General features: G+C 51.8%; 1 protein-coding gene across 7 annotated transcripts in view; it reads right to left on the minus strand.

The window, feature by feature from the left end:
• Positions 1 to 647: 647 nt before the first annotated feature.
• Positions 648 to 22,361, minus strand: part of Nod1 (nucleotide binding oligomerization domain containing 1) — a 46,084-nt gene continuing 24,370 nt past the window's right edge. For 3 of the 7 annotated variants that reach the window (XM_023709938.1, XM_023709939.1, XM_004626518.2), the window contains 9 exons: positions 20,345 to 22,169; positions 17,326 to 17,409; positions 16,188 to 16,271; positions 15,319 to 15,402; positions 12,094 to 12,177; positions 11,194 to 11,277; positions 8,819 to 8,902; positions 5,195 to 5,278; positions 648 to 1,774 (listed from right to left, as the gene is read on the minus strand). In XM_023709938.1, the coding sequence (XP_023565706.1) occupies positions 1,702 to 1,774; positions 5,195 to 5,278; positions 8,819 to 8,902; positions 11,194 to 11,277; positions 12,094 to 12,177; positions 15,319 to 15,402; positions 16,188 to 16,271; positions 17,326 to 17,409; positions 20,345 to 22,169 (2,486 nt within the window). In that variant the 3' untranslated portion in view covers positions 648 to 1,701. The remainder of the gene's footprint in view (positions 1,775 to 5,194; positions 5,279 to 8,818; positions 8,903 to 11,193; positions 11,278 to 12,093; positions 12,178 to 15,318; positions 15,403 to 16,187; positions 16,272 to 17,325; positions 17,410 to 20,344; positions 22,170 to 22,361) is intronic. The other 4 variants (XM_023709940.1, XM_023709944.1, XM_023709942.1 and 1 more) reach the window with 4 other exon arrangements.

A 22,361-nucleotide genomic window follows, 5' to 3' on the forward strand; every position in this document is an offset into this window, starting at 1 on the left:
TCAGACCCATAATCCCAGCCTTGGATCATAAATGAATCATAAACTGTCAAACTGTTCCTCAGTGGCTACATGAGGCTTTGAGGGACAAATACGCACAAACAATAACAGGGCCTTAAAGGAGAATGAGGTCAGACCCTACAGGATTTTACCCATAATGTCTTGGATTGTACTCTAACAGGCTTAAAAACCAGGTTTAAACCCTAGGAACCCAAAGATACTGCTGGAGGACCTTCCTCTGTTGCATGCTGGTGTTGGTCCAGCCCAGTGCCTTTTGCCATAGCCCACCTAGCTGTCTACCCAGCAGGAACAGCTGAAGAAGGCAGAGGGCTCAGCCTCTGGGACCTACCATGAGGCTGTGAAAGTGAGTGACCACCCATGCACTGACCCCAACCACTTTGATGCTTAAGAAGCCAATTCAGAGGCCAAACAGAGCAGCTCAGGTGCTGGCTCCACCTTCTCTTAGCAGGTGGAGAGGCTTTGTGAAGGCTCAGCCTGTTGATGCCCTGACCCTCCCCAGCAGGGCTCTCCATATGACATGTTACCCAGAACCTCCAGGGCAAGATGGGGTTCCTACTCATAGTGTGCTTACCTAGCCACATCCTTTAAAAAAATACACACAAAAACAAAAACAGACCTGGGCCATTGCATAGCATTTTCATTATTTTATTAACAAATGAGATAGTAAAGAGCGAGTTATTTAGAATATCACCACCCCAGCCCCGCTCAGCATCTGCCACGTGCCGGTCTTGGTGGTGGGTGTCTGAATACCATGCTTTTCTGGTGGAGTTGGGAGCCAGTTCACTGCATCCTGGCCATATGCAATTTCCCTCCAATGGCTCAGGGGCAGGTAGAGACTTCCCCCTTCAAGAGCCAAGGAGAGAAGGGCTTCCATTTGGATGCCAGGTCCCATTTGAAGCAAATGCATGACTTCTTCCTGGAACAGGGGTGTCACCCCGGGATGCAGTCTTCCATGGAGGTCAGCTGACACAGCAGACAGCCAGAGTAGTAACACCACAGCATGAAGGCACCATCCACACTCTTAGACCAGCTAAAAGGGCATGCTCTGATCTGCTTAAGCATGCGGGAAGACTCCAGGACCAACACCAAGGCCTCTGATGGGCTCCTGCAACCCCAAGGAACGTGGCTGAGCCCAGTCTCCACTGCTTACACCTCAGTGTCTACAGCTGTGAAGTGGGATCAGTAGCAACCCAGGAGAAGAAGAGGCAGGCCTGGGTTCAGCCACAACACCTCATGCTCATGGAGTATCTTCTTTCCAAGAAATTTGGCAACACATCCTCAGCTCTTCCAAGAAGACATCAGAGACCCATGCTCCAGAGGGTTCTCAGGACAGCACCTGTGCAAGCTGAGGTTAGCGTCTTTTGTTCTCCTCTGTCTTATTCCCATGGATTCAGATAAAACAGCTGTGGATAAGCGAGTAAGTCTCTTCACAGGAGAGAAAGTGTGTCACTGTGTGGCAGTAACTACAATGGCTCACAAGACACACTCAGCTTCTGCAGAATCCTCACAACTGCCTGGCAGGGCACCTGCCAGCTGGGCCTCTTCAAGGAGGTTGGTTTGCTTGGTGGAGCAGTGGGACCTCCACGGCCCTCTTGCAGCAGGGCATGGCACATGCCAGCTGTGCAGAACGGCATCCGGTGCTGAGAAGCTACCAGGGCGAAGACCCCACATGGGAAAGTCTGCTCAGAAACAGATGAGCCGCTTCTCCTCTTCAAAGGCTTTGGCCTCCTCTGGTTTTATCAAGTTTCCATTGAGACTTTTGAGAAAGAAACAAAACAAACTTTATACAGATAAAATGTTAGGGACTGTTACCTGCTCCTTCCAAACGTGCCCCTAACACAAGCTTGTACTTCCTGGGAACATGCACTATTCAAATAGCTCTTTATTAGTAACACGAATCCCCTCCAGCTGCCAGCACTCTACCAATCTGCTCTGAGGTCACTGGCAGCCTCCATCAGCCTGTCATGTGCTTTTAGGTCTTGTCTTTCTATTGGACCTTCCTGACCTCTCTGTCCTTCTGTAAGCACCACCATCCCTTGGCTTAGCATTAACATTTTTCATGTTTCTCTGGGTGCCCTAACCCCATTTCTTTTCCAGCATACCCTTCTGTGTGACTTCTCAATACAGGATTTTTTTGCAAGTCTTGGACCAGGCCCTTTCCCCCAGGCCTCTTCATCAAGTCACAGTGCCACCCCCAGCTCAGGGGAGCCCATTTCCTACTTGCTAGCTTCCCTAGGAGACCTCCAGGAACCCTGAAGAGTCTGCACCTCTCTTGGGCTCACTGAAAGGTCCCACTCTTCATAGTGTCACAGGAGCCTCCCTAGGGTCCATCTTGATGCCTTCTTCTCATCCTCAGAGTCCTTCTCTCACAAAATTCTACCTATCCTATCACAAAATTCCTGACCACCCTAGAAAACCTCTAGACCAACCTAGAGACCAACCTAGAGGTTCCACGCCTCTCTGGAACCTCTCTCGAGCCTCAGCCTGCAACCTCATCTGAGCATTCAGCTCTTCTGGGGACTATGGCAATGCTCCACTGACTGCACCCTTGATTTGTGTGCCGGCCTTCCAGCTCCCAAGAGGAACCAAGGTTGCTTGCTTTATCTGATGTACCTGACCTTATCCCTCTTCTGTTTCAAACCCTTCAATGACTTAACTTTGTTTTCAGGACAGAGAACGAAGCACAAAATATGACCCACAGATCTCTCATAGCCTAACTTCTCTGCCTCTGCCGCAGCCTCCTCCTCCACAGCCTGCACCAATGACACATCAGCTTCCTGCAGCCCTGTATGAACACCAGCCAACCCCATCCCCCAGAGCACTGCTCACACTGTCCTCCTACCTGCAGTGCTTTCACCTCAGCTGACCCACTCCTGTCCACCCTGTGTGGCTTAGCTTAACGGCTGTTTCCCGAGGAGGCCTGCCCCGAAAACTTCTCCACCAGATTCTGTCCTGATCTGCCCCTTCATGGAGCCCACTCCTCACAGTAACTAATTACTTGAATGATTTTTCCCCCTGAGGAAGAATGCATCTCCCTCAGAGACAGTGAACCCAAGAGGGCGGCCCCGTATTGTTCGCCACTAGATCCTCGCTGACAGCACAGCACCTGACACTCAAGCATTGTGCTGCTCAGGGAAGGAATAGAGACACAGTGCTGGCCCCTGGTGACACACCTGAGACCATGATGTAGGACCAACCCTTAAGGAGCTCACAGTCTACAGGAGACCACCACATGGAAAGAAGGAAGGCTCTGTCTTTGAAGACAGAACTTATCAAGGGACTTTAGAGGAAGTTCCCTTTGGAGAAGAATGAGATAGAAATCAGTGCCTGTAGAAAATGAGTTCAAGAAGGTGCCCTGTCCATGTCAGCAATGGCTGCCAGCTGCAGCCCAGGGACAGGACCAGAACCCCCCCAGAGTCCAGACTCATGAGGTCACACACAGCAACATCTTTGTCCTGAGAGCAAGGTAGGAGCTGAAAAGAAGATGCCTAAAGGCCAGCACCTGAGCCTCCTGTCCTGCCCCCTACGAGTCAGTGGGGGAGGCCCCTTGCCATCTGACACAAATGCTCACTGCAGACTGAGGAAAGCACTCCCCAAAGCTAAGTCTGCCTGTTCCTGCTCAAGTAGGTCATAGCTCAGGGACAGTGGCTCTCAGGAGGAAGAACACGTATCCTTTCCAGCCTGACAAAATTAAAGCAGCTTCAGACTTACACAACTGTCCTTCCTCATGTGAGTGCAGTGGAGGCCAGCTGCGGTCCTTGAGCTCTTCTGAAGTCTGGCTGGCTTCCTTCACCACCCCAGACTCCAACTACCATCCTCAACCCCTCAAATTGGCAGGCAATGGTACAGCACAAGGGCAGGGTCATGGTTAGGGTAGCTGGAGATGCAGGCAGATACACGTGCACTCCAGCGCCCCCCAACGCCTTCCAGGCTGAGGAGTCCCTGGGCTTCACAGGACCAATACCATAGTGTTGTCCTGTTGCATTTCTAGGCAGCATTTTTCAAAAATGTTTTGACTGTGTCCCCACATAAGAATCAGATTTTACACTGAGAACAGGCTTCTGCTACACCCTGCTTGCGTACCTGAAGTCAGACCCATGAGGGAGACCTTTCCCTCCTGTGCAGCACAGCGTAATGGTTCTCCCTCTGGAGCAGGCTGCAGCCTGGTGTTCTGTCCTTGTTAGTTTCATTTTAAAATAACACAGGCTGCAGCCCACCTGGAATTCTGGGCAGAGAATGGTAACTGCCCCCGAGCTGAGGTGAGGCTGCGCATGGAGCTCGGAAGAGCCATAGTGGGCAAACGAACTCTGCGGTCTCTGCCTTCTGGAGACCCTGCTCTCCTCCCTGCGAGCTGCTCCAAGTGGGCCCGAGCTTCACACCATGAGGGGCTGGCTCAGTTCAGAGGCTGAGAACACATTTCAGAGCGCTTAGGAGTCTGTGTACATGGCCTCGCTGCTTGGCTTGGGAAGGCTGTGCTCCTCAGTGGTGAGAGGCACTTGTGTCACATGAATGACCCCACTCACAGTGCCTGGCACAGAGCAGGTGCACAGGGGTAGTGACCTGAGGCTCCTGGAAAACAACGCACCTTCTATAGCCCCTCAGGACCCCCTAGTCAGGCCATGCAGTCCCCAAGGGGGTGCTGTGTACATGAGTGTGCATGGGGAAGGGGTCTTCTGGGAGACAAGGGAGGAGGGGAGAGGGTTCCGTGGAGTCATAAAATGAAGAATGGTTTTCTCCCATTAGCACTAGTAAGTTCTCAAAGCAGAAGAGAGGAAGAACATATATTGGCTCCAACGCAGCCTTGCAGTCTCCTGGATCCCAGAATGCCTAGGAAAAGGGAAGTACAGCTCCCTGGCCAGCAGGACCGTTCTCAGGCTCAGGGCCCCAGGGGCTTCTTGGGGACAGCACCCTGAACTGGGGCGGGACAAGCGCAAGGCAGGGGAGAACAACCCCTGGGCCAGCCGGGCTGAGTCTATTTCTCTGCGTGTGATCCTGGGCATGTTAGACCCATGGGGCTGCAGTTTCTGCACTGCTCAAGTGGAGACAAGCCCACCACACTACAGTGGAAACTGGAGGAGTAAATACCCCTAGGCCCTACCCAGTGCTGGCACACAGTGAGCTGCGCTGTGTCAGCACCAATGTCCTTGTCACTGTGACCAGTTGCCAGTGGCCTTACCAAATCTCCATTATGCCAGTGTTGTCCTGTAGTGCCTTTGCCAGCTGGGCAGTCCCCTTGGCTGTGATCTGGTTCTGGATAAGCCTGAAAGAAGAGCAAAGCTGTGTCCAGTGCAGAACACTGGGGGGAGTGCAGAGTCTTCTCCCTTTGAGGGAGTGGTACAGTCAGATGGGATCAGAGAGGGGTGGGGCACTGGGTCTTCATGGCTTCAGCAAGCTAGGTGCACGCTGGTCAGTACAGCCAAGTTTAAGACGTGTGAATCTCTTAGCATGAGCCTAATGTATCTGTAGACTCTTCTCTGGACAGTGTAACATATGAACAATGTGTGTGTGACCTCACTGCCCAGACAAAAAAGTATGGAGACCACGGACCTGAACAACAAATGCCAAGAAACTCGGCCAAGGGGACAGGCCACATGACACCGCCTAGGTAAGAGGCAAAGGCAAGGGAGTTTTTTAACTTAAGTAACTACCAACTAGTCCCTTCTTGGGGATGAGCTCCTAAAATATTAGCATGTCCTTCTCAACATCCACAGGAAGAGTGGGAGGGGGGAGACAGATAGACAGATAGACAGATATATAGACAGATAGACAGATAATAGAAAGATAGATAGATGACAGACAAGTGATAATAGATGATGATAGTAGATGATAAATGGTACACAGATAGATCATTGATAGATGATAGATACATAGATGGTAGATAGATAGATAGATAGATAGATAGATAGATAGATAGACAGATAGACACCCATGACTCCAGTGGGAAGCTTCAATCACAGGGCCTCTTGAAATGTGCCCCATGCTGCTGAGTAGTCCTGTCCAGATGAAGCCAAGTTCCTGGCACAGCTGGCAAGGCTGGAGGCTTCCTGAAATGCTGGCTGGCAGCCAGGCCTCTAACCCAGCCAGGAAATAAATGCAGAAAGAGACAAAGAGGTGTCTATGCTTTGTCCCAGACTTACTTCTCACTCCTGGGTGTGTGCACAACAGGCTGCTGCTGCTGGGCCTGGCCCCTGGGAGTCTGGGCACTGAGCAGAGAGGGAGCCCTGCCAGGAAGACGCAGGCTGTGCTCTCCTATGGATGAGGCTACGGAGAGTCAGCACAAAGCGCCCCCACCCCACCCCGCAGCCAGGATTGGAGGACTCGGAAGCTACACTCGTGGCCTTGTCCCCTCACTTCTCAGCTACAGAACCCTGAAGAGATGAGCTCATCTGTGCCTCCACTGTCTCATCTGCAACATGAGAACAATTACAAGAGTGCCATCCCGATGCTGGGGTGGTCATGAGGTGCAGTCTCGGTGCAGAGTGCGTCTCAACATGACTGCCAGGCACCAGGACCACTGTGCTCCCAGCCACAGTCCTTGGCTAGGTGGCAGAGGTTATGACCTCCTGAGGAGCATTTCTACAAGTGTGACCTAAGCAGGATGAACCAAAGTGGAACCTGGAGCTGTATAGCGATTCTGCATCCAAATGACTGCTCTAGGGGTCGGGGAGATAGCTCAGTAGAATAAGTGCCTGCCTGGCAAGTGCAAGGACCTGAGATCAATCCCAGGTACCACAAAAAAAAAAAGAAAATCCAGATGACTGCTCTTTCCCAGTCACCACCTCCATGGTGGCTGCCACTCTTGGTCTTCTGGAGGGTGAGACAGGCTGCCTTCAACCAAGACATGGCGAGAGGCTGGGACAGACAGCACTAACACCCCTGGCATGGCAGGCACAGCTGTCCACGGGGGCTGCCTTCGCTAAAGCCAGCCAGCTGACCACCGAGGGAGCAGCCGTGGTGCCCAGCCTGCTTGGGCTCCCTGCTGGCAGGAAGACGAGGTTGGCAGCGAGGCAAAGGGGAAGCTGCAGCCACAAAGAAGGAAACACAGTTTGGCTGACATCAACATGGTGATTCGAAGCTCATTTGGAAATGCAAGGGCCGGAGGATGGCTGAACCATCTGTGGGGTGGATAGAACCGGAGGACTTTCACTTTCTGATTTCAAAGCTATAGTGAGTAAGGCAGCAGAGCCCTGATGCAAGGACAGAAGTGTAGACCCACAGCCTGGAATAGAGTCCGGACAGCGCTTCTGGTCCATCGGCTTCTGACAAGTGTGTCGAGGCACACGACAGGGAAAGAGGATCTTCAGCAGACATGCAGCGGGCTGAGCTGCACTCCGCTCCACAGAGGACACAAACGTTACTCAGGACGGGCCGTAGACCTACTGTGAGCACACAACCACGAAACTTAGCCGAAAACTCGGCTGTAAGTCACGCCCCTGGATCAGGCAGTGGTTTTCTCAGCTAAAACTCCTAAAGCACGTGCAAGGAAAAAGGGAGCAACCTGGACTTCTTCAAAGCCCCAAAATTCATATGATTTGAAGGCCACTTGCCAGGAAGAGAAAAACCTCACATAAAAAGAGAAAATACTTGTAAATCCTGTAGCGAATAAAAACTGAACACCCGGGATGATGACCCCCTACAGCTCAACAATGAAAGGACAGAGGACTCAGTTTTAAATGGGCAAAAGAGGTAGAGAAATCTCTTCACAGAAGATGTGGAGCAGCCAACAGGTGCCTGACAAGATGCTCCACACAGCTAGCTGGGAGACACGCAGCGAAACCACAACAAGGTACCGCTTCACACCTGCTGGTGTGGTTATGCTGAAAAAGATAAAACCGCAACAAAGGCTGACGAGGTTGCTGTAAGAAGGTAAGCTAGTGCAGCCGTTCTGGAAAACAGCTTGAGTGGCTCATCCACATTTACCATAAAATCACCACATGATCCAACGATTCTGGTTTTAAAAAATATTTTATGTATTTATTGGGTCCAGGGTCTCACTTTGCAGATCAACTCATAGTGATCCTTCGGTCTCAGCCTCCCCAATGCTGGGATTACAGGCCTGCACCACCACACCTGGTTTCGATGGCCGGCTCAGCACACTTGGGGCAGGGCCGGCCCTGCATAGGGTACTGGGGATTGAACCCAGGTCCTTCAGCTTGCCAGGAAGGTGCTTAGACCACCAAGCTATCTCATAGTCCAACAACTCTGTTTTTAAGGGTATACTCAAGTGAAATGAAAACATAAAGACACAAAATCATGGGCACGAATGCTCATAGCAGCATTATTCATGACAGTCGAAAAGTAGAAACAATCCCAAGAAACCAATCAAGTGATGAGTAAGCAAAATGTCGCATCCCTGTGCAAGCGATTGAGTATCATTTAGCCATAAGCAGACACAAGCTATGATGCAGATGAACCCCAGATGTCCATGCTAATAGAAGAGCACTGGGACTGACGGTCACATGCTGTCATGTGACCGTCTATCTCTAGGAACTGCCAGAACAGGCAAATCCACAGGGAGAAGTAGATTGGTTGTTGTCAGATCAGTGGTTGTCAGGACTGGGGTAAGGAGAGGATGGGGAATGCCTGCCTCAGGCATACACAACTTTTACTTTTTGTTGGAGGGAAGAGGTAGTAAAAACAGGCCAGAGTCAGATGATGGTCGTGGTTGTGCAGTCTTGGGAATATACTGAAGACCTCTGAGCTGTGTGTACACTTTAAAAGAGGGAGAACTGTGGCAGACGGCTTTCTCTCAAAAAATATTTGGGAAAGCGGTCTGGACTGGTGCGGCCCTCTGAGTTACCATAAATGCTTCAGCGTCTGGTTGACCCTTAGTGTTTCTGCGAAGCTCTCTGCCACCTCATCGTTGAGTTCGTTTTGAGTCAGCCTGGAAGAGAGGAAGTGTCGCCTTAGCATGCCGAGCAGGGGTGCGTGGGCGGGCTGAGAGGCAGGGTCCCCGCCCGGGTCTGTGAAGCTCTTGGTTCTTCATGTGTGGAGAACCGGCAAAGGCCCGGGCCACCCAGGGTCCACAGCCACACCTGGGGCCTCAGTTTTAGAATAGACCTTTCCCGAACACCTCTGTCCCAACCCTCCTGCTTGTGGCTCAGCTCCTACTTCCTGACCTTCCAAGCCTTCGGATTTCACAGCAGCCGGGGCCCAGAAAGCAAAGCCTCATGCCTGTGCCTCAGACCTCCTCCACCCCAAGGCCCCTTGAACACCAGTGAGGACGGCTAGCTGAGTCAGCACAGAGGCCTGGAAGCCCCACCCCCACCCAGAGAACAGGTGCAGCTCCGTGCTCTGAGGCCAGCTGTGAAGCACCCCATTCAGTGACTGAGCGCTCAGGAAGCTTCTCAGTTGCACTGAGCTCCAACAGTGGTCCGGACAAAGCACCCAAGCTCCCGGGTATAGCCAGGGTTGAATGTCATATGCCAGTGGGTGAAAGAATAATAGTAACACTGGAAATAGCAAGAATATCATTTAAAAAAATCATTCCTGGAAGGGCCATTTGGTTGTATTTACTCCAACTGTCAATCTGTTTCGCTTTAGGAGAAATTTCTCCTACACGATGCAAGAACAATTACACCTTGCAGCATACAGCGTGGCATTACTGGTCATAAGGAAAATTTGAACAACTAGAAACACTTAGCAGTAGAAACCGATAAAATAGTGAGCCTCGTTCAAAGGGACACTGGTGGCCTCAGGAGGAGGTGGAAGAACAGATGAGTAGAAGCGTATGGTGTCTCCCAGGGCTCTGGAGTCAGACGCTCAGGCTTGTAGCACTAGCAGGTGACCTCAGGCAAGCGGTTGAACCTCTCTGGGTCAGAGTCTTCCCCTGGGAAAATGTAAGTAGTACTGGGAGAGCTGTACCACGTGGCTGTGTGACTTAGTCTGCAGAAAAGGTGCATGTTCCATGGCATGCAGCCACATTCCAACCCTCGGCACTGACGACACCACCCGCGCAGAGCAGTGGGTCTCCACTGCAGTGGGTCTCGCTCTCCACGGCTATGTCTGCAGACGTCTGTGTTCGTCACAAGACTGGCAGGGTGGGCTCCTGGTGTCTCACAGCTAGAGGCCAGTGAGGATGCCTAACACTCTTTAGGGTAGGAAGACCCAACAAGGAAGTCCTCAAGCCAAAATGTACACAATTCTGAAGTCAAGAAACCTGACATCAAGGGACATGTAAAATATGTACAATATTTAGTTTTTCCTAAAGCTACGTGCTAGGCGCTATTTTATATACACTTGAATACATAAAAAAGGCTAAAAGGAGAATGCAAGAAATGTGGTTTCACTTTCTATTTTTCAGATTTCTAGGTTAGTGTCTCCAGTCATACATTTTTCAAAAACAGAGCATATGTTACTTTTCAAAATCATGAAGACTTTTTGAGGCAAACAATTAAAAGTACATTTACTGGCCAACTAATCTAGTACCAGAGCTCTCCCAAGATGGCATTTTCATCATTTTAAGTAATTATGCTAGCAAAATCTCATGAGCACTGGGCTGTAGGTGAATGATACAGTGGAATTTATGACACAGGCAAATAAATAAAATAAAAATAATGAAAATTGGGCCAGAGATATGGCTGCATGCCTGTCAAGTGTGAGGTCCTGAGTTCAATTCAAAGGAGAGAGAGATGGGAGGAGGAGAGATGAGAGAGAGAGAGAGAGAGAGAGAGAGAGAGAGAGAGAGTGCAAACAACACAGAACAACAAAAACAGCATCAGAAGACAGCGTCCACTTATTAAGCACCCTGGGGTGCAGAGAGGGATAAGGACTATGGCTTTCTGTGGCAGGCTGGGGCACTGAGTACCAAACGCTGATGTGATATAGATGCCAAGAAGGCAGCTCATGAAGAGGAAGGGAGAGCGCACCGAAGCCAGGTTCCAGGAAGCTGGACTATCTCAGGCAACTGGGCAGTGGCCTGAGGGGGGACACCTCAGCAGAGTGACCAGTGGGCCCCGACTGCAGGGTGCCATAGGAGGACAAGAACTCAAGCCCATGTTTAGGGGGCCCACACTCCCTTCTATATCTATTTGTGCTTATGAAAATGGCTGTTTTCTTCTCTAGGAGGAAACTATATCCTCCTTTTCAATGGAGAGGCACCTTTACAATCAGGATTCCACGCTGTGCAGAGCCCTGCATAATTACCAAGACCCTTGGGGATGATGTAGGCTTTACCAGAATGTCATCAGAGATGTGTTGTGCCACAGGGCCTGGGCAAGGCTCTTCCCTCCTTCCGTAGAGATGCCGTTGAATGCGAGACTAGAAAGGAAAACACTTGGGTTATTGCAGACACACCCATGTTGGCCCTCAGCTTCAACCCCAAACACTAGGAAGCTCCATCTGGGAGTGGCACACACCAAGCCACCTTGAGACAGGAAGTGGAAGCTGTCAGCCTCATCAGCACTGCCCAGGTGAGGGGATGGGCGTAACACTCCTCAAGCAGAGGCCAGATGGAAAGTGAACACAAGACATTGTGCTAAAGAGACCCGAGAGCCCTGCCTTGTCTGACAGCCTCAAAAGGCTCCTTCAACAAGATCTGGAGAAGTTCTTCAGGCCATTGTCTTCACTGTGACTCATTTGGGGAAGGAAGGGCAGGGGCAGCAGCAGAGCCTGAGGCACCAAAGCTCCTAGGATAGGCCTGAGGCCTAAGAAGAGCTGTGAGGGGGCACCTCTGTTTATAGGGAGGAAGGTCCCCTCAACCCCAGCACCAGTCTGAAGAAAGGAATGGCAGGAATCTTCTAGCTAAGGGGCCTTTCTGTTTTGTGTAGACTGAGGAATTCTTCCAACCTTCAAGGACCTGAGGGGATCACTGAGGGGCTGTAAATGCCCTGCATGTTGATCTGGGTAGTGTTCACGTGGGTGGACAAGGACAAAACTCATGCTGCTGACCACTGAAGAAGACTGTTTTATACTTCTAACGCACCAAGAAACATCTTTTAGAAAAAGACTCCCACAAGGACTCTCTTCCCTGTGAGATAAATCAGTCCCCTCTTCCTCATCGGTGCACCTTGGTAACCCAGAATGGCTGGGTGATGGGTTGCCTTTGGGGTCTACAGCCTCAGAGGTGGCCATTACCTCAGGAATTTCAGACTGGGGTGATTCTTCAACGCTTCTGCGAAGGCTTTTGCTCCTTCATCTCCGATCTGATTGCCCCACATCCTGAAGGCAGTCAAGACACTGAACGTTAGTGCCCCGCTCCACAAACAGCCCCACTCACCCCTTACTTTATGCCAGTGGCCAAGGCTTGATTTATATCAACAGGCAGGTGCTTTGCTCAGTCTTGGGAGACCACTTCCTCCTCCTGGCCCTAAGTGAACTGCTCTAAATCTTGAGCTTTAAGGGAAACACAAAAGAACAAACAGAAGTGGTGGGCTTAGGAACAGAAGTCGATCAGAAGTTGCACAATTGGACTGAAGCCTCACCTAAGCTTCTGGAGGGCTGTCAGCCCAAGAACATCAGCTGTGGTTGTCCTGGAAGGGCATGGCCCACTTGTCACCTGCAGGATACAAGGTCTGAACTGGCTGCAGGGAAGGAGTGTTGGGGGGCTGGGCTCCGGGCTCTGTTTGCCTCTGGGCCAGTGGTGCTGGTCCTACAGACACAGAGCTCTTCCAGGAAGCAGAGATCAGGAAGTGTGGGCAGAAACCACAGCAGTAACACGCTGTGCACGCTGGAGACACGGCCAAGCCACATGCTGCGGAGGCCGCAGCACTGGCAGAGGGCTGGCTGATGAAGCTGACTTCTCCCACCCACAGCAGATGACTGGGGAGGGGCAGGCTAGCAGCTCCTGCCCTGGCCCTGCCCCCTCCAGCTGTGTGACTTTAGGTAAATGAGATGACAACTTAGAGACCTCGGGCTCCTCAGCTGGGAGATGAAGGGAGTAGGAACACCCCCTCATAAAGCTGTTTGCGCATGCTGACAGCCTAGAGCAGGGCCTGGCTGGCAAAAAGTGCCAACTGCTGACTGGACAAGGGCATAGTGCATCCAGGGACAAAGCCATCGGCCTGGCCCCCTCACAGCAGAACTGGGGCTTCCTGAGCAGCACACACCCAGCCAGTGGGCCACCTGCCTGCACCCTTCTGGGTGCGGCCTGTAGAGCCAGGGTCAGGGATCAGCATTTGGCTAACAACGCATGGGAACTGTCCTAATGAATAGCATGGAATTCTAAATAAAGTGGCAAACTACTCAGGACATGAGAGTAAGTGAAAAATGAAGGGGAAAATTTTGTACCTGTACTGTGACCTCTACTATATAAGAAAATGGGGTGAGGAGAAGGGACTGGGAGAGTTTAAAAATGACCTCAAACATCAGCAGTTAATATTCCAGGAAGATAACTCACATTTGTCATAGTTTCTAAATAAAACTATCTGTGTTCTTTTTATACTCTGATAAAAAGTCACAGTGAATACACAAAGCAATCAGAAGCTTTTTCACCCTCTCACCCGTTAGGCCAGCTCGTAATAACAAAACACAAAGCTCTAAGCGCTGGCGAGGGTGTGGAGGACTTGCAGCCCACGTGCGCTGCTGGAGAGAGAATACAGCAGTGCAGCTACTGGGGAACGCACTGTGGAATTTCCACCGGAAATTAAAAGTAGAATTTCCACATGATTCAGCAATTCCACCTCTGAGTTTAGAGCTAAGAGGTATGAAAGTGGGATCTTGAGGAGATATTGCAGCCTGTGTTCACAGGACCAATATCCACAGCGGCTGAAACATGGAAGCAACCCAGGGGTCCGCTGAGGGCTGAGGGGCTAAGCTAGGTATCTTCTGTGCAGCTGTGTGCTCAGGTCTGTAGTCATAGCTACTCAGGAGGCTGATATAGGAGGGTCCCAAGTTCAAGGCCACCCTGGACAACTCATTGTCCAGCCTATCTCTGAGAAAGAAAGAAGAAAGGAAGGAAGGAAAGAAGGAGGGAAGGAAGGAAGGAAGGAAGGAAGGAAGGAAGGAAGAAAGAAAGAAAGAAAGAAAGAAAGAAAGAAAGAAAGAAAGAAAGAGCAAACCAACAAATTCCAGGCTTAAAAATCAATTCAAAATCTCATGGTCCAGGGTATGAGATGGTGTGAAACATCCTGCAACTATAGTACTTGTCTGAAGTCCCTGAAGTTTGCATTTCAGATGCAAGAGAAGACAGGTACTATGGCTGTCATGAAATGAAGGCAGAGAAGCTTCGTTCTTTATAAGATCAGGCACTACAGTTGGTTGCAGGATTAGTTCATGGACTAGAGGCTAAAATCTGAGACCTATGTTTCTTTTAGTTTGTGTAGTGAGGAGGAGGATGATTAATTTGGGTCAGCATAACATACCTACAATACTAAAGAAATAAAATTGTAAAGAAAATGTGAAAAAAAAAAGAAAAGAAAAAAAAATACAGTTGGGGATATTGCTCAGTAGTAGGATACCCTGGGGTCCAATCCCTGGTATGGAAAAAAAATCTAGTATGTACATACAATAAAGCATTATTTGGCCTTAAAATGGAGGAACTCTGAAAACTTATAAGAGGAAGGAACCTTGAGGATATTAGACTGAACTAAATAAGCCACCACAGAAAGACAAAGACGGCATGGCTTCTCTTACAGGAGGTCCCCAGAAGGGTCAGATTCACACAGACGGACGATAGATAGTGGTTACCAGGGGCTGAGGAGCAAGGGAGCTGAGGTTGGGATGAAATAGTACAGTTTCTGTTTTTGCAAGACAAAGAGGTTTGCCCATGGATGGCCATGGTGGTTGTATAATGCTACAAATGTAGTTACTAACACTGAGCTATACAAGTAAAAATGAAGAGGATGATAAATCTTATGTGTATTTTACCTCAATTTTATAAAATAGAAGCCAGGTACAGTGGCACATGCCTGTAATCGTAGCTCACAGGGGGCTGAGATGGGAGAAGGTGTCACAAATACAAGCCCAGTCTGCAGAACTAAGTAACTTAGCAAGGACTTGTCTTAAAAAAAAAAAAAAATTAAAAGGCTACAGATGTAACTTAGTAGTACTAAAGGATGCCCAGTACCAGAGGTGGAGGGGGAGAAAAATCTCTAGTGACACAGCCTGTGGCAGCCACCACACAGCTAGAATGGCTCCACCCCTTTGCTGGTGGCGATAACACTAATTCTGCATGACCTAATTAGAAGCCTAAGCAGCCAGAGCTGTCGCCACTCCTGGGACTTCCTGCACCACTGCCTGCAGCTCCACTGCTGCTTGCCCCTCTGGGCCAGAACAAGAGGCCCCTCTGATGTACACAAGCCAGCTGGCACCCACACACACAAGCAGGCTGCACACTCTGGCATGCCGCTCCCCGCCACTCACCCAATGTCACAGATCCAAGTGCTGCTCTTCACGGCCAGGGCAAGACGCTTGCCACCTTCACTCGTTATTTTGTTTTTTCCCAGTCTGCAGAGAGTAACGCATGGTCAGCTTGCAGCTGTAAGGGACTCCACCACGGCCCACCTCCTCCCTGGGCCACCCCTTCCCCGACACAGAGCCCCCTCCTTCCCCTCCTTGCCACCATGACTTTCTTTCTGGGACACACAAGAGCTAGGCTCTGGACCTTTCTCTGGAGAGACCTACACCCTGAGGACAGTCAAGCAGGGCTGCTCGGCAGGAGATGGCCACAGTCTCTGCAGAGAGTTAGTGACCTGAGCCAACCATCCTGTGTCCTTTAAGTGACCTGAGAACATCAGCAGACAGGGGAGGGCCAACTTGGGTTGCCAGCGGCCAAGGTGTGTGTTCACACTGCAAGGCATGACCAGGAGCTCAGTCCCTCTCGGCACAGTGTACAGATGACAGGGCCAAGGGCCAAACTCTTGCTTGCAATCATGTGGACTCTCCCTTGGGAAAGATGTTCTTCTCCAGTATTCCCCAAAGAGTGATGTTAATTCCCTTTCTTCCTAGTCAGCAGTTACAGAAATATCTCACACACACACACACACACACACACACACACACACACACACACACACCAGCAGGGACCCCTCCAAAATCCACACCTCATCCTCATCCTGCTGAATTTCTCTACACAGCAAGATTACCTTCCACACACAGGGCTCCTGTATTTGACCGGCCTGGCCTAGGGCAGCAGAAGGGATAGGAGGAAAGCTTTGCGTGGTGACCTGGATTCCTTTAATAATGGAAGAGAGGACCTGGAGAAAGGAGAAAGGAGCACCCACCCCACTTACTTAAGGTGTGTGAGGCCTTTGCATTCCTCTAGGATCTGGGCGACATACTTGGCTCCGACATCGGTGATCTGGTTGCTGTACAAACTGGTGAGAAAGCACAACCAGGAGACTAACGTCATGGGATCCCCCCCTCCAGTTTCTGGAAGTGCTGTCTCTGGGTTTCCAAAGTCTAGGCTGAAAGCAGAACACAGGGGGACCAGAGCTTGGGGTTCTGCCATTTGGCCTGGCTTCAAACCAGCCCCCACTTTCTCCCTTGCCTCAGTCTGTCTGCAGGAAGGGGTGACACTCACAGCCCCTAACTAGGATACCTACAGCAGCAGGTGACAGTGCACAGCCCTCACGTAAGTACCACGCGAGGGGGACTTATCAACATGGATGGTTCTCGGACTCTTGAGGGAAGAAGTTTCCCTCTGAATGTCAAACCCTCTCTGCACCTTCCTTCAGTCATGATACTGCTCTGATCCAGTCGGTAGGAAGGCAGAGCACATGTGAAGGACACGACTCAACTGTGGCCGCCAGGGCTTCCTGTCACACAGCACTAGTTCCGCACCCACACTTCACATGGAGACACAAAGACACTGAGCCACCGCTTCAGCTCCCAGGGCCAACAGGGCTCTTGGAGCCCACGATCCCTTACCCCAGACTCCAAACCAGGAAGCTCTGAAAACCCAAAATTCTTCACAAGTCTCTTAGCACCTTAAGTGGACCTCTCGTGGTTTTGACCTACCCTACTTACTTTGAGTGTTCACACATTGCCTGAGTCTGGGGCATATCCTGGGCTGTCCCTGGCTATGCCACTGCTACACAGCACATACACCAAATCCCAACTTGTGGCTTAGCCCAAGAGTTTTAGGAGAGAGAATCTGGGCCACAGTAGGAAGGTCCACTATAAACAGTATTTTAATGTTATAGAACCCATCCCCATATATTTTCTTAATTCATCCCCCAGTAACTATTTGCAAAGATATTTCCCTAGGTGAAGGTCCCAACTTTACAAGTGACGGGGCCAAGCCAAGAACAGAACCCGACTGCAGGTTCTCTTCCTGCACAGCCCGTAGAGCCACACAGATGGGATCTATAGTCTGTGCTGCTCTATATTCTCACTGTCATTGGCCCAGGGTTCCCAAGCAGGACGTACCCCAAATATGTCAAAATTTTGTACTTGGTCAGTTCTTCACACAGCACCTTTACCCCACTGTCAGTGATCTGGTTGACGCTGAGTCTGCAACAGAACAGCCAAGGAAACGACAAGTCAGGGCAGCGTGCTTTCCAAGGGATGCTCTCAGCTTGAGGTTTGAGGCCCAGAACCTGGAGGTTCCCAGTTATGACTGCTCCTGTGGGGGTGGCTGCAGGTATCCACCAAAAGGCTCCTACTGGCCCTGGCCTTCCAGGGGCCACAGCCATCTTGCTCAGCAAAGCTGTAGCACAGCCCTGTACAGCACCAGGCCACGGCCACGAGGGCCAGGTGCCTGTGAGAGCCTGCATTTGCAGGCAGCCTGCATGTCTGTGGCCCTTAGCACGTAGCAGGGTGTGTAGCAAATGTGAGGAGCTGTCATTAGTGGTCATCATAACTGGAGAAAGAATAGTCTGTCATTTCACAAGGAGCCAGTGAGGTTAGGGATCCTCAAAACCACAGAACAGTCCCCCTAAGGACTGGCCCCCCTCACACACAAAGCATCCTTCCCGGCATGAGGGCAGAAGTTGGCAAGGCCACTGCCCACACTTCCTCAGCAAAGCCAATGCCACCTTGTGCAGGTGAGAGCAAGGGGCAGTATGGGGCACTGAGACTGAGCCGGCCGGTCAGTCATGTACTGGGGCTTCTCTACACTAGCAGGACAGCCATGGCCAAGAGGCCAAGATGCAAGGTACTTTTTTGTTTCGTTTTGTGGTGCTGGGCAGAGAATTCAGGGCTTGGCCTGCATGCTAGGCAAGTGCTCCACCACCAAGAGACATCCCCAGCCTGCCCCCCTTCCCTCCCTTTCCTTCTTTCCTTTCTTTTTTAATTTTATTTATTTATTTATTTGTGTGTGTGTGTGTGTGTGTGTGTGTGTGTGTGGCCAGCTCAGCCCACCAGGGGGCAGGACATGTGGTGCTGGGGATCGAACCGTGGTCTCTGTGCTTTGCTAAGCTTGTTCTAAGTAGGTGCTTTAGACCACTGAGCCATCTCACCAGCCCCTCCTTCCTTTTCCCTTTCCTTTCTTTCCTTTCTCTTCCCTTCCTTTCCCTTCCCTTCCCTTCCTTCCTTCTTTCCTCTTTCTTTCTGAGACAAGGGCTCACAAAGTTGCCCCAGCTGGCCTCAAACTCATGATCCTCCTGTCTAAGCTGGGTCTGCAGATACATGCTGCCATGCCCAGCATCCATTCATAACCCTCTTCATGCAACCTGTAAAAACTGACCTGCTCCTCTTAGTCCCCCACCCCATCATGAGGTGAGGCTATAGGACAAAGCCCAAGGGTGAGAGAGGGAGATGATGGCTCAGGGGAAGTGAGCTTTTCTGCAGAGCCAGCTAAGACATAGCTTAGACTCTGCAGCCTGCTAGTCTCTGACACAACTATTCAGCTCTATAGTGTGAAGTAGCCAATGATGAACACATGGCTGTATTCTCATAGAACTTTGTCTTCAAATACAAGCTGTGAGCTAACTTCTATGACTAGTAAAAGGCTAAACAGGCAAAAGTCTAACTTTCTTTAGACTGTATCAGAATTATCAGACATTCCAGACCTCTTCCCATAGTACCTGGCTTGGTGCTAGGGTTTATTGTATACATACATTGCCTGACTATTCTAGTATGACAGAGTATATTGTCACTTTCAATATGTATGCTTTCTTAGCAGTAACCCCTACACATTTTTTTAGCTTGGCACAGTTAGTATCTGGTCAATGAAATCTAAGAAGCAGTGTTATTAGTAATAGCTGAGAAGTTTTAAAAGAATAGGGTGTGCCTTTTCCTTTTGCCCTTTCTTCTTTCTGGTGACATGGTGGCTAGATGTCTGGAGCTTGGGCAGCCCAGCTTGGGTCAAGAGGCAGAATCCAGTACTGAGGATGGCAGAATGGCAAGGCAGAAGAGAACCTGGACTTCTGATTGTCAGAGCATCAAAGCAAACCCTGAACACCCTTATCTCTAGACTGCACATAAAACAGAAATAAGCTGTAACTCAAGCCACTAAGATTTTGTACTTTCTCTAACCCCCAGCTATAGTTCATCCTAACTGATGCCCTCAGGAATCTCAGAGCACTCCCCTATGTGTCCACAGATCCTCCTGCTTTCCTGTGAGCTACTTCCCCCAGGGACAGCGGGGCAGGACCAGCACATTGCTGCAGTTTCCCCTTTTGTATGGCCAGTAGCACTGGGAGAGAGGTGATCAAAGACTGCAGAAGGGGCAGCAGCTGGCTGACAGACCCATGCCTTAAATTTGCAGGCCAGACAGCTTTGGGCCCTGACATCCATGTGCCCATCCCCTCCCCCTCGGTACAGGATGCCAGGCTCTGAGGGTTCCAAATGCCCACTGCTCTTCAGAGATGCATGTGCCAAGCTGTGGAAAAGTGTAGGTTTGGAGACAGTGACAAGGTTTGTTTCATACAGGAAGTGTGAGAGAAGAGGGCAGATTGGCCTCCCTTTCCTGCAAGCCATCAATCAGGGAAATAAACAAGAAACAGAACTTTGACTGATGCCTTTGGAGTGCAGGGATATTGGTTGGATTACAGAAAGTAACTACTGAATGCCAATAACTTAAGGATTTCTCTCTTGGCGGGGGGAAAAAAGCTCCCAAGAGCTCAAAACTTTTCATGGGCTACCTCTGAGCCTCAAGTTATCAGCTTCTCTGGGCCCCTTTCTTTCCTCGTTTGTTAAAACGGACACAGCAAAACCAACACACAGGGTTAGGAGCATTAAACTGGGTAGCATTTGTAATAGCTTCACCCACTCTCAAGCACTGACTTGCGCCTGCTAGGATCAGGAGCATCTGCTTTTTCCAACAGGAGGCTGGGGCATGGAGATGTTCAGCAGTTTGTTCACGGGTACCTACTGGGGCTGAGCCAGGCCCACTGGACTCGCTTTGCCACCCCAAGGCAGAGAAAGTCCGGACTTCCCTGGACCAGTGGTCCTTGCGTCCTAAGGTAAGGTCAAGCCAGGGCAGCCTACCATGCGTGGGCCTCACCTGAGGACGGTGAGACGGCTGAGGCAGGGCTGCAGCTCGCGCACGCCATAGTCGTTGAGATTGTTGTTGTCCAGGTCGAGGGCCAGGCGCTTGTGGAGGTGGTGCAGGACGAAGGAGAGCGCGCTGCAGTCCGCGGAGCAGGCGTTGCAGAAAGTCAGCTTGAGGTAGTCAGCGCACATGCCGCGGGCAGCCAGGCGCGCCACCTTCTGGCTCTGTGTCTCGTAGATGCAGCGCAGCATCCACAGGAAGGTGGGCATGGCCTGCACCTGGTTGAAGCCCCCGCTCTGCAGCCGCGGCAGGCTCCTCAGGTAGCCGCGCACGCTGGCGCGCAGGTGCATCCACAGCGCTCGGCGCTTCCTCCGCAGGGTGGCGGCGGGCACCAGGCGCCACAGCAACTCCTGCCGGGCCTTGGACAGCAGCCCGCACAGGAAGAGGTTGGTGAACTGAAAGTGGTCCTTGTTCTTGAACAGGTCGGAGCCTGCGGGGCGGCCGCTTCGCCAGCGCTGGAAAGGGAGCAGGGAAGGCAGGCAGGACGCTGGCGCGGCCTCCCCGGGTGGCGCCCACTCGCGGAAGAAGTGGAGCAGCTCGCGCGTGCCCACCGTGTCGTCCAGCACGAGGAAGAGGGCAGTGAAGAAGGCCTGCAGGGTGACATGGAAAAACTCGTAGGACTGCTGTCCGCCGTAGGGGCCCGGCGTGGGCACGCTCCGCAGGAAGCCGAGCGCCAGGTCTGCCTCCTGCAACCCGGAGGCCACCACGTCGTCGTGGCAGAACACGAAGAGGCTGCGCTCCATGCCGCCGCGGGCCACCCGGCCCAGGGAACGCAGCGTGCGCAGGCCCGCGCAGAACGTCTCGGCTGTGCTGCGCGTGTTGCGCTGCACGAGACTGCTGGGCTGCACCCTGTTCAGGTGGACCTCCGTGACCAGTAGGAAGACGTCCGTCAGTGTCACGGCGCAGTCGGGCTGCTGCGGGGAGCCCTCGAAGGCGACATGGAAGTGCTGGAAGCAGCGGAAGATGATCCAGCAGAAGAGCGGCACAGCGCACAAGCTGCAGAGGTTGGGGTTGGCCTCCAGCTGCTGCAGAAGCTGGGCCTGCACCGCGCGCTCGGGAAACATCCTGCGGGCGTAGGCGCGCAGGTGGCCGGCTGAGAAGCCCCGCAACAGCACCTTCTTGCGTAGGAGCTGGCGCGGCAACTCGACACCGGTGCGCGCAGTGAGCAGCTTTCGCGCGCCCTGGAGCAGCCTCCCGCCCAGCAGGTTGGCCAACAGCACCAGCGGGTGCGCAGGCTCCCAGGGGCTGCAGGTGTCCGGCACGCGGCTCAGGTCGAAGTCCGAGTGCAACTCGTCCAGGCCGTCGAAAGTGAAGAGCGCTGTTTGGGGAAAGCGCAGCAGGAAGGCGAACACCTCGTCGGGGTCCTGCTCTGGGTAGCAGAAGTGCTTGAAGAGCAGGTCCTGCAGACTCAGCGTGTCACTCTCCTTGAAGCAGCTGAAAATGCGGCAGCGGAAATGGAAGAAGAACTTGATGTCAGCGCCCAGCCGGCCCGAGGCCCAGAGGCTCTGCAGCCGCTGCAGCAGCATGGACTTGCCCACGCCCGCGTCGCCGAACACGAACACTGTCTCGCCGTGCTCGTTGAGGACGTCCGAGCCGGGGTCCAGCAGGCAGGCCAGGCTGCTCAAGCTGCCCAGGATCTCGTTGCTGAAGCTCACCAGCTCCATGATGGTGTCTGTGTACGTCTCTTCCAGCAGCAGCTCCTCCTTCTGAGCGTAGCACAGCATGAACTTGGAATCGCAGCCCAGCTGGTGTCGCAGCTTCTGGGTGTACCTGCTCACTGCGGCACAGTGACCCGGAGTGGAGGTGGAGACAGAGAGAGAAAGGTTGGGACGCGTTAAACAAGGAGGTCTGATGACCAAACGCAAGGGTCCTAGCAAACTAAACCCGCAGCGCTCTCCAGGGCCAACGGCAGTCACTCCACAAACACAGACCCTTTCTGTCCTCAGAAGGTCCCTCTGGAATCCTAGAG

The sequence above is a fragment of the Octodon degus genome, unplaced genomic scaffold (assembly GCF_000260255.1).
Source record: "Octodon degus isolate 3935 unplaced genomic scaffold, OctDeg1.0 scaffold00015, whole genome shotgun sequence".
Lineage (NCBI taxonomy): Eukaryota > Metazoa > Chordata > Mammalia > Rodentia > Octodontidae > Octodon > Octodon degus.